General features: G+C 43.7%; 1 protein-coding gene across 3 annotated transcripts in view; it reads right to left on the bottom strand.

Annotated features, from left to right (window-relative positions):
- The window catches only part of tnfsf11 (TNF superfamily member 11), a 30,705-nt gene extending 18,247 nt beyond the window's left edge, over nucleotides 1-12,458 (bottom strand). Inside the window, exons 1-2 of one of the 3 annotated variants that reach the window (XM_052014405.1) lie at nucleotides 12,268-12,458; nucleotides 624-779 (exon numbers count right to left, since the gene is read on the bottom strand). In XM_052014405.1, coding sequence (XP_051870365.1) covers nucleotides 624-779; nucleotides 12,268-12,414 — 303 coding nt within the window. In that variant the 5' untranslated portion in view covers nucleotides 12,415-12,458. Of the gene's footprint in view, nucleotides 1-623; nucleotides 780-12,053; nucleotides 12,172-12,267 lie in introns of those variants that run through there. The other 2 variants (XM_052014406.1, XM_052014407.1) reach the window with 2 other exon arrangements.

Below are 12,458 nucleotides of genomic sequence, written 5' to 3'. Positions count from 1 at the left end.
TGCGTTGGTAGGTTAAATGGCTGCTGTAAATAGTCTTATTCTGTAGGTGAGTGGTATGCAGAGAATAAAATTGGATTAGTGTAAATGGGCGCGTGATGCTCAGCGTAGACTCAGTGGGCCAAATGGCCTGTTCCTCTGCTGTATGACTCTATTTACCCATGGCTTTCCCAAGCCTCAGAATGTCCCAAAGCACCTCATGCCTGAAGTGTACAGCTAGTGTCATAGCATGAGTAACACAGCAGCCAACTTACCTGAGGCAAGCTCCTACAAACATCAGCATGATAATCTGTTTTAATGATGTTGGCTGGAGGATAAATATTGAGCAGGACATAGGAAAAACTATTAGAGAGACCTTGGTCCAAAAGATGACATCACTAACAATGTAGCACCCTGTCTATATTGCACTGGGCGTATCGGAAAGTGTTATGTTTTGCATCCGTGAAATTGGATTTGAACCTACAATCTTCTGACAACAAACACGACATTCTGAGCCAGGTAACAGCAGCAAGAGCAAATTTAACCCCACTTCTTCAAGAGTAGCGATAAGCTCAGTGGCGCCGATGCACACATTCAGTGAGCAGTTGAATCGCAAGTTGCCTCTAGGAGCTGCACAAACTCCTCACCTGCTTGACAAGTTGCTTCAGTCCTTGCAGCGGTTGGGAGCAAGACTTGGAGACCTTCTGCATTTCTGCCTCTGACAGATTCGGGCCACTACTGTTAAAATCAGAAATCAGTCTCAGGCACTGCAAGAACTCTTCAGAGATTCCACTGACATTCTTCTGTAAAGGAGAGAGGCATGTTACAGCTGGAAAACCCCACAGCAAGTATCACCTCAGTCAACAACAACAAATGATTGAATGATTCTTAGAATAAAAAAGACCTTATGAGAAACGTGACAGCAAGAAGGTCATAAGAGGGAGGCAGTACACAGATTACGTAAGATGCCAAGTATTTCTGGATAGAATCAAAGTATGTAATGGTTGTACTCGAAGAGCCACAAGCTGCAGGAGCTGGGAAGAGGGATCTATCCAAAGAATATTTCTGGACACAAAGGGCTGAATAATCTACATACACATCATAAATTTCTACAGGACAGAATGGCTTTGCAAACCACTCATTTCAAGGGCCACTCGGCATGATCAAGAAGTGCTGGCCCTTCCAGTGATGACCATATCCTGAAAAAAATGAAGGAACAAAAACACTACTTCTACAGCATTCTTTTCTATTCTTCACTTGTTCAAAAAGTACTAATAATTTTGTTAAATGTACTTTGCCTTTAACAAATCCCAGCTTTGTTCAGCCCACACATTTCTAAATGCTCAGTACTTTAATTCAAGTTATGGATTCCAAGAGATTATGAAAAAGTGCCAGTACAGGAGTGGTCATTTCCACAGGTGGTCATTCAGCCCAAAGTGCCATCCAATGAATACCATTTTCTCTCTCCAAAGCTACCTGTTTTATTCCCCTCTCCCTTCCCGAACAGGAGGTCTTAATCAGCCACATTTCTGCCTTGCGGATTCAGAGAGAGCTGCAGTTCTCTCCTTCCAGACTTCTTGCTGTGGTTTAAGATCAAGTCCTCAGTCATCAAGAAGTCACCTAAAAATTCTACCAATTTTTTTTCCCCTCAGGTGATCTCTATCCTTCTCCTTCACATTCTCACTGTCATGTGGAAAAACTGACGCAAAATGCCCATTGAATATTTTCACAATAAAACTCCCCCACCTCTGAACAGCTCCGTTGGTTCTTTAACACAGCAATGAAAAACCTGCCTTTATTTCTACACACAAGCTCATTTACTTTTTACATCATAAATGTTAGAATGGTCCAACTGACGACACTTTTAGTCAGAGTCAGAAAGTTACACATTGAAGTCCTTTCCCCGAGGTGTAGGCAATAAGGAGTCATAGAGTAAACCAGCATGGAAACAGGCCCTTCAACCCAACTCGTCCATGCTGACCAAGGTGCCCACCACCTAAGCTAGTCCCATTTGCCCACATCTGGCCCATATCCAAATGTCTCTAATGTAAGGTGGAAACCTCCAGTGCAGTACTAAGGGAGTGCCACTCTGCCTCAAGTACCGACTTTTGGATGAGGTTAAACTGGGCGTCCAGTGAATGTTAAATTCTGAGAATTTTCTCCGGGGATTTCTGATCTCCTGCCCTGGTTTTGCCAGGAAATGAGCAGAAATACCTGTTTGGTTCGCAATAAGGTGATGGAGAAGCTGGTCACTGCCTACCTGTCTATCCCATGTGTTAATAATGCATGTGGATAATAAGTTTCTCAAGACCGACAGCCTTCAGTTCTGCCTGGAGATCTGTGGTCTTCATAGCAGTTTTATATGACACCAGAGTGTCACTGGAAGGGAAATTAGCTATAGCAGAAGGAGGATCATTTTAACCAACCCCTTCTTGCCAAAGGCAGTCCCTTGGGATCAAGGATGCCTACTTGCATTTTGGTGCTGTGGGGTCCGAGGTGACTGATGAGGCCAATGTGGGAACCGCAGACCCTTCCACAGATGGGGCAGGAGGTGTCTGATGGTTGGGTGAATGGAGTGAGTAGTTTGTGAGGTGGTCCACTCTTCTGCGATATACTCCTTCTGTGTTCTCCCAAAACCTGGACTCGAGTTTCTCCATGCCATCCTGAATGCTCCTTCCCCACTTCGGGTGGTGATGCGCCAGAGATTCCCAGGAATCAGTGGGGATGTTGGGTTTCTTCCGGGACGCTTTGGGCACATCTTTGAATCCTTTCCTCTGTCCGCCTGGGAATCTTTATCCCCCACAGCAGAGCTTTGAATAGAGTGCCTGTTGTGGGAGTCTGATGTTGAGCACGTGATCAACCTAGCTCGTCCAATGGAGCTGACTGAGTGTGACTAAAGCCTCAAAACCAGGGATGTCGGTCTGGGAGAGGACACTGACACCGTTTCTCTACCCTACCTCTTGTAACAATATACTTGAAAGAGTGTAAACCTAGTTTTCCACACCACCCAAAAAAAACAAGAAATAGAGACATTCAGCTCCATCATTCAGTAGATCACTTCTGATCTTTTACCTCAGCACCTCTTTCCTGCACTAACCCCATAATCACTTGAATTCCCTTAATTTCAGAGTCTATCAACCTCTACTCCAAATACATTCAGCAACTGAACCACCACAGCCCTCTTGTGTAGAGAATTCCAAAGGTTGAAGAAACTTATTCTTCTCTCAGTCCTGATAAACCAACCCCTTATTTTGAGACTAACTCCCTGGTTCTAGAAGTCCCAGGCAAAGGAAACATTCCTGCATCTACCCAGAATGTTGTATGCATCGTTTAAATCATTTCTCAATTTTCTAAACTCCATAAAGTATAGGTTTACTTAATCTCTACTTTGTCTACTTAATCTCTTCTTGTACAACAAACCTGCTGCCACAAGAATCAATCTGGTTAACCTTCTTTGGACACCCCCTATTGTACATATCCTGGATACAATATTCCAGATAAGTCTATGAAATTGTGGGAAGAGTGTTTACTCTTGTATCCAAATCCTCTTTCAATTAAGGCCCACAAACTAGAACCATAGAACACTACAGCACAGAAAACAGGCCATTCAGCCCTTCTAGTCTGTGCCGAAACGGTATTCCGCTAGTCCCATTTACCTACACCCAGTCCATAACCCTCCAGACCTCTCCCGTCCATAAGAGTGAGCCCACATTTACTACATCAGATGGCAGCCCGTTCCATATTCCCACCACTCTCTGAGTGAAGAAGTTCCCCCTAATGTTCCCCTTAAACTTTTCCCTTTTCACCCTAAAGTCATGTCCTCTCGTACTTATCTCTCCTAATCTAGGTGGAAAGAGCCTACTCACATTAATTCTGTCTATACCCCTCATAATTTTGTAAACCTCTATCAAATCTCCCCTCATTCTTCTGCGCTCCAAGGAATAAAGTCCTAACCTGTCCAGTCTTTCCCTGTAACTCAACTCCTGGAGACCCGGCAACATTCTAGTAAATCTCCTCCACACTCTTTCAACTGTTTGCTTTCCTAATTGCTTGCTGTATCTACACGTTAACTTCCACTAACTTGTGTACAAAACAGCCAGGTTCCTCTGAACACCAACATCTTTCAAATCTCACACCATTTAAAAATTCTTTAATTTTTCTACCAAGGTGAATGACCTCACATTATATTCCAGCTGTCATGTGCATCTCCCTTTGAACCCTCTCAGCATCCTCCACACAACCCACACTCAGTGCACAAGTATCAAGAAATCTGGAGATATTGCACACCCAGTAACAATCCCCACAGCACCCTCTAGCTATAGGCTTCCGTCGCTGGGGTAACATCCCAATGACCTCTTTATTCCTACTCTACGTACTATCCATTAACTAATCATCAGTTCAGCATAATGCCCCCAAACCCATGTGCTCTAGTTTTGTTAAGTAGTGTGGCAACTTATCGAAGGCGTGTTGAAAGTCCAAGTACGTACATCAACAGGTTTCCCCTAATCCATTCTGCTAGTCACAAACTCCAAAAAGTTCCCATAGATTTGTTAAACATGATTTCCATTTCATAAATCCATGTTCTCTCTGATCAATCACTCTGCCCTGCTTTCATTTCTCTCATAATCCTCCCTACTACCGATCTCAGGCTAATTGCAGTTTCCTGCTTTCTCCACCTCTCCTTAAACATTTGCTACCTTCCAGTCTATGGGAACTACAGCATTAAAGGATGACGATCAGTGCATCCACTAATCTCTATCGCTGGCTCTTTCCAACCTTGGGTTGAACATTTGGGGTGGGAGGGAAGGGGGAAGAGAGGAAGAGGGGAAAGGAGGGATTTCCCAACTCTCAGCTGCTTTTTTGAACTAATGCTAATCGTTCTCATTTCCTCACTCACAGCAGACCTGTTGCTGCTTATTTGTCTGTATCTAATAAAAATGTTTGTTTAATTTCTCTGCTGTTTCCCCATTCCCCTATTTAATTTCTCCTGTCTCAGGCTGTAAGAGACCCACTTTACCAGTTGCAGATCTTTTTCTTTTTTGTTTACATATCCATACAAGGTCACTAGATTAGTAACATCAAAACAGAAAATTTCCAGGATTTTTCTTGCTTCTCTTCTTGAAGGAAAATAGGGATAATCCTGGAAATTGTAGATGGGCAAGTCTCACGTCAGTGGTAGGGAAGCTATTGGAGGATTCTTAGGGATAGGATTTATGAGCATTTGGAAAAGCATGGATAATTAGGGACAGTCATTACTATAATTCCAATCAAATTCATCACCAAACTCTGAGACCTGGAACTCAACACCTCCCTTTGCAACTGGATCCTTGACTTCCTGACCAACAGACCGCAATCAGTAAGAATAGGCAGCAACACCTCCGCCACAATTATTCTCAACCCTGGTGCCCCACAAGGCTGCGTCCTCAGCCCCCTACTCTACTCCCTGTACACTCACAACTGAGTGGTCAGATTCTGCTCTAATTCCATCTACAAATTTGCAGAAGATACCATCGTGGTGGGCCGAATCTTAAATAACAATAAGTCAGAGAACAGCAAGAAGATAGAGCGCCTAGTGACAGGGCATCATGACAACAAACTTTCCCTCAGTGTCAGCAAAACAAAAGAGCTGGTCACTGACTTCAGGAAGGGGGGCGGTGCACATGCTCCTGTTTACATCAACAGTGCTGAGGTCGGGAAGGTTGAGAGCTTCAAGTTCCTAAGAGTGAACATCACCAATAGCCTATCCTGGTCCAACCACGTAGGCACCAGGGCCAAGAAAGCACAAGAGTACCTCTGCTTCCTCAGGTGGCTAAAGAAATTTGGCATGTCCCCTTTGACCCTCACCAATTATTAATCGATGCACCATAGAAAGCATCCTATCGGGATGCATCACAGCTTGGTATAGCAACTACTCTGCCCATGACCGCAATAAACTGCAGAGAGTTGTGGACACAATTCAGCACATCATGGAAGCCAATCTCCACTCCAGGGACTCTGTCTACACTTCTCGCTGCCTCAGTAGAGCAGCCAGCATAATCAAATACCCCATCCACCCCAGACATTCTCTTTTCTCCCCCCTACCATTGGCCAGCAAGTACAAAAACCTGAAAGAATGTACCACCAGGCTCAAGGGCAGCTTCTATCCCGCTGTTATAAGACTATTGAACAATTCCCTAGTACGATAAGATTGACTCTTGACCTCACAATCTACCTTGTTATGACCCTGCACCTTATCGTCTACCTGCACTGCACTTTCTCCGTTACTGTAACACTTCATTCTGCATTCTGTTATTGTTTTATCTTATACTACCTCAATGCACTGTTGTAATTCAATGATCTGTATGGATGGTATGCAAGACAAGTTTTTCACTGTACCTCAGAACATGTGACAACAATAAACCAACTTACCAGTCAGCATGGCTTTGTGCGGGGCAGGTCATGTCTTACTAATTTGGTTGAGTTTTGAGGTGGTAATGAAGGTGACTGATGAAGGTAGAACAAAGCATGTTGTCCACATGGATTTTTAGTAAGGCATTCAACAAGATCCCTTATGGTAGGCTCATCCAGAAGATTAAGATAAATGGGATCCACAGTGACTTAGCCATTTGGATTCAGAATTGGCTTGCCCATAGAAGACAGAAGGGTTTTATTCTGGCTGGAGGTCTATGACTAGTGGTGTACCACGGGGATCTGTATTGGGACCTCCACTATTTGTGATGTATATAAATGACTTGGATGAACACATGGATGGGTGGGTAAGTTTGCAGATGAAACAAAGATTGGTGGCATTGTAGATAGTGTAGAAGATTGCCAAAGGATACAGTGGGATATAGATCAGTTGCAGATATGGGCAGAGAAATGGCAGATGATGTTTAATTCGGGCAAGTGTGAAGTGTTGCACTTTGGGAGATCAAATGTAAAGGGAAAGTGCGCAGTTAATGGCAGGACTCTTAACAGCATTGATGTACAGAGAGGATCTTGGGGTCCAAGTCCATAGCTCCCTGAAAGTGGCCACACAAGTTGATAGGGTCGCTTGCCTTTATTAGTTGAGGCATTGAGTTCAAGAGTCAGGAAGTTATGTTGCAGCTTTATAAAACTCTGGTTAGGCCACATTTGGAGCATGGCATTCAATTCTGGTTGCTCCATTATATAAGTGATGCTGGCACTTCGGACAGGGTGCAGAAAAGGTTTACCAGGAGCTACAAGGAGAGATTTGACAAACTAGAATTGTTTTCTCTGGAGCAGCAGAGACTGAGGAGAAACCCGATAGAAATTTATAAAATCATGAGAGGCAGAGATAGAGTAGACAGCCAGTATCTTTTTCCAGGGTCAAAATATCTAATACTGGAGGGGATGCATTTAAGGTGAGAGGGGGAAAGTTCAAAAGAGATGTGTGGGGCAAGTTGTTTTTATATACACAGAGTGGTGGATGCCTGGAATGTGCTGTTAGGAGTGGTAGTGGAGGCAGATACAATAACGGCTCTTAGATAGGCACATGAATATGCAGAGAATGGAGGGATATGGCCTATGCGCAGGCAGAAGAGATTAGTTTAATTAGGCACCATTAGCTTAATTAGTTTGGCACAACATTGTGGACCACAGGGCCTGTGCCTATGCTGTACTTTTCTATATTGAAAATAGTAGCAGGAGGAGGCCATTTGGCCCTTCAAGCCTGCTCCTCCATTCGATAGATCGTAGCTAGTTTTCTATATCATCAATGCCATATACCCCAATCTCCCCATACCCTTTGATACCTCATGTCTGGACATTTACCCACCTCCTTCTTAAAAATATTCACCAATCAGCTTCCATGGCCTCCGTGATAGAGAAGTCCACAGGTTCACCATCCAAAAATTCTCCTTATCTCATGTTCAAATCTCTTGCCCTCGTTCTAGAATTCCCAGCCCGGGAAAACATCGACCATGCATCTCGTCCATGAAACCCTATCAGAATTTTGTAAGTTTCTGTTAGATCCCCTCGCATTCTTCTAAACTGTAGTGGATACAAGCCTAGTCAACCTGATCTCTCATTTGGCAGTGCTGCCATTCTAGGAATCAGTCTGACGAACCTTCATTGTCCTGCCTCTAAGGAAAGAACATCATTTCTTAGACAAGAACAAAACTGCACTCAATACTTAAGGGGTGGTCTCACCAAAACCCTGTACAATTCCACTCACTCTCTCTTTCCTCATCTCCTTTGCTGAAATCTGAAATTTTGCCAATCCTCAAGGTTACTGCTCTTTTTTGCAACATTATATGCCTTTATCTTTAATCTAACACTGGTATTAACTCCTCTTGTTAACCACTTTTCCTGTTGTGCTTTAAAGGGATATATATTTGCTGTACTAAAAACAGAAATTTCTGGAAACACTCAATATCTACAATATACAGTATCTGCAGTTCTTTTGTGATAAATCATGCATTAATTCTGTAAATATCTGCTATTTTCCATTTAGTCTCTCATCTTTTAATGCAGTTCCCACTTTCCATAACCAACTCGTGCCTCAATTTAGTATTTTCCATTATTTAAGAGTTTTGTCTCAGAGTTAACTAAATTACTTCCAATATTTTATATGAAATTCATAATACGTTCACTGTTCCTTATCCACCAGGTTGTTACTCTTTAAAAAATAATAAAATTGTCAATAACAATCAGTTTTTCACAAAATTCCATCAAGTTCCTATCAAATTAGGTTAAAATAACTCCATTATGTCTTGCAAGGGTGCATCATTACATTCTTGTTTACATCATGCACATGAAGTGCTACCAGGATTGTTTAGTCTTGCTGCAGTCAGAACAAGTAATTAAGTTCAGTAACTGGTAATTAAGCAGAGATTTGGAATCATTTCCATAGATTCAATGCAGACAATGGTGGAGATGAAGCCCCAACTCCAGCTAAAATTCAGTGCAGTTGTTATTGGAGATTTCATCCTGCATAGCAAAGAGTCAATGCAATAAATGCTGGACCTTTGATCAGGGATTCAGTGTAGTAAATGACTGAAATTCAACAGGGTGGCTTCTCAGTGCAGTGACTGTCAGCAACTCGGTGAGATGAACGTCAAGACACAAGAGCACACTGTTGCTGACTCAGGGCAGTCGCTACCAAAACACAGGACTATCTATCATGCTACTTTATCTTACGTCCACTGTTTGGCTGTGTTTGCACAAGATTCCTATTCCATCAGGGGAACTGCTAATCAAATTCATTCCTTAATCTCTCCACGCCTTTAAAGATATAACTGCGGTTGTTGACTGTATTCAGCAAAGGCACATTCTGTATTGAGTGTAAGATTAGAAGGAAATTGTGTTTACTTCATAACAGTTTGTGTCTCATTCTGTCATCACTGAGCATTCATGGACTGTCAGCCTGAAGAGTCTGTGTACCACAAAGTCCTGATCAGGAAGGTATAGTCAACATAATACTTTTACTTTTACAATTCTGTATTGCAAAACCTAACTCCCTGATATCCTACCAACACTTAACCTGTAAAAGCATCATCATCCATTATCTGGCCACCTGTCTCATGCAGCTTGTCAGCATCTTCTGTGCACCAATTGGCTGCTACATTTCCCGGTTGTGCAGCAGTTCAAGGTAAGCAACTGAAAATCAGGAAACTGCAGCCACTGCAAGTCTGACATCGAAACAGACAGTGCTGGAGAAACTCAGCAGGTCAGGCTGCATCCATGGAAAGAGGAACAGTCAATGTTTCAGGTCAAAGACCCTTCATCAGAACATGGTTGACTCGGTTTCTAATTTCAGAGTTCCAGCACCTGCAGCTTTTTTGGAATTTCAATTGTTCTTCACAGTTCATTGAGACTTCTCCAGGGGGGATTTCTGTCTGCCTCTCTTACCGTTGCTCACCCTCAATGGCTTCTAGCTCCCCTCTCGCCTTTGATAAGGTGCTGATGAAAACTTCCACAACCACATCACTTTCCTTGGCAAATGTCCCCAGATCTGACTTATTCCACGTGGATTTCAGCTGAAATTCCACCCTTGAGTATGTTCAAACTCTCAGTGTGTTTCCAATCATTGTTCTCATTGTATCCTCAGATCCATGCTTAACGCCTGAAGTTAATGGCACTTCAGTGCTCTTGACCTTTCTGCAACAGTACCAAATCACTCTATAGTCAAAGAAGATGCAGTACGGAAACAGGCCCTTCAGCCCACCAAGTTCACACTGACCATCAACCACCCATTTACACTAATCCTTTATTTAATTCTCTCCACATTCTCATCAACCTCTTCCAGATTCTACCACTCACCTAGGGGCAATTTACAGTGGCCAGTTAATCTATTAACTCTGTTCATCCAGGACCAATCCCAACATTGTCATCAAACCTGCTGAGCAGGATGGTGCTCCTGTGATCTGGTGAACTGACCCAGATCACAGGAGCACCACCCCATATTGCATTTGGTGCACATGATGTTTATCTCCTCTACATTGAGAAAACCAAACCTCTCCCAACCTGCTTCCTGTAAATGATTCAATTCTACCAGCTGCTCTATCTCCATTGCATCCATTCTGATGATGAGACTTTCCACACCAGTGCTTCTGTGACGTCTTCCTTCTACCTTAATCGTGGCTTCGCCTCTACCACTCTTGGCAGATCTCTCAAATGTATCTCCTCTACTTCCCACACTTCTGCTCTCACCCCAACTCCTACCGGGATAGAGATCCCCTTCTCATTTTCCACCCCACCAGCCTCCACATTCAATTTGTCATCCTCCATATTTTCCACCACCAGACACCTCCCCACCCCTTTCAGCATTCTGAAGCGACCATTCCCTCCATAACTCCCTGGTCTACACTTCCATCTCCACAAACACTCACCCCCCACTTCCCCATGAAATTGCAGGAGCTACAACATCTCCCTTTTCACTTCTACCTTCTTGCCATCCAGGAACCCAATCAGCCCTTCCAGGTGAAACACCAATTCACTTGCACTTCTTCTAATTTACTGAACAAGCCGTCCCAGGTTATGAATGCCTGACTTATGGACACCTGTACATATGAACGAGCTCCCATAATATTATTAAATTCAAAGGTCCAACGTATCTGAGGGCCCAGTTTTTCACACAGTGGCTGGTAGGTCAATGGAAGAAGCTGCCAGAGGAGGTGGTAGAGGCAGGTGCAATCACAGCATTTAAAAAGCATTTGGACAGGTAGGAAAGGAACGGAGATATGGGCCAAGTGCAGGAAAATTGCATTAGCATAGATAGGCATCTCGGTCGGCATGGACAAGTTGGGCCGAAGGGCCTGTTTCCTTGCTGTACAACTCTATGACTCTGTATGTATATACATTCATTCAATGAACAGCAGATCCATTTCTTCTCTTTCCACTTTTAGTCATTGTTATTTCTTATCAGTCTTACACACTTTTGATGCCATTCATTACAATACTGTGGAGGTACAGTTACCAGATCAAGTGTATTTTCCAACTTATGGACAAAATCAACTTACATGGTAAAAACTGAACCTATTTGTTATGGGGAATGGCCTGTACTGCATTTGGTGCACATGATGTTCATCTCCTCCACACTGAGGAAACCAAACACAAATTGGGTGACCACTTTGCAGCACCCCTCTGTTCCATCCACAGGACTGACCCTGAATTGTCAGTCACCTTTCTTTAATTCCCCATCTCATTCTCACTTTGATTCCCCTGACTGAGGACTTCTGCACTGTTCTAATGAAGCCCAACGTAAACTCAGGAAACAGCTCAGGGTTAACAGATATCTCTGCAAGGAAATTGGTTAAAACTTGAAAAGCATAAAATTACAGGAGTGTGGAGTGGGTCCAACTGGAGCACACTGGATCTAATTCCGGGTGGTATGATTTAACACCAAGGAAACACTCACCTGGAGTGAGTGACTCCTATTCTGATTAATAATTCAAGGAAGAAGTTTCACAATCTGAACAACAGGACAGCAGCAAACTTTCACACAAACCACCCTGCTGCCTGCACTCAGAGGCAGAGCATAAACCGGTGATCGCACTGTACCGCGGCTTTTTAAACTTTCCCTCTCATTGAGTCATATGAACGGAAAAGGGTTCTTATTTACACAATTTATTTACCATTTATTTACAGAAGTCCTACATGAATCTCCCCATTAGGGACAGCAGTCAATTAATCCACCAACATCTTTGGAAAGGGAGAACACGCAAACTCCACACAGATAGCACCAGAGGTCAAGACTGAACCCGGGTCTCTGACGGTGCATTAGCCACGAAACAACCCCGGTTTCTCCAGATGAATCTCAGTCCCCTCGTTAGTCTGGGGCTCTCCTACCTGCAGCCACTGGCTTTGGGTGTAACAGATGAAACCAATGGTGAGGACAAGCTGCAGGGCGCTGACACACAGGACAGGAGCGAGGAGCCCGACGGCCCTGGGAGCCGCAGAGCCGCGGCCACTCAGCCGACCATCCGTCTCGACCATGGCTGGGCAGCGGAGTGAGATGCGGACCGCCCGCGGAGAGTGGC

This window comes from Pristis pectinata, chromosome 4 (genome assembly GCF_009764475.1).
Source record: "Pristis pectinata isolate sPriPec2 chromosome 4, sPriPec2.1.pri, whole genome shotgun sequence".
NCBI lineage: Eukaryota > Metazoa > Chordata > Chondrichthyes > Rhinopristiformes > Pristidae > Pristis > Pristis pectinata.
The sequence above is the reverse complement of the archived record's forward strand: the minus strand, read 5'-3'. Positions and strand labels throughout refer to the sequence as shown.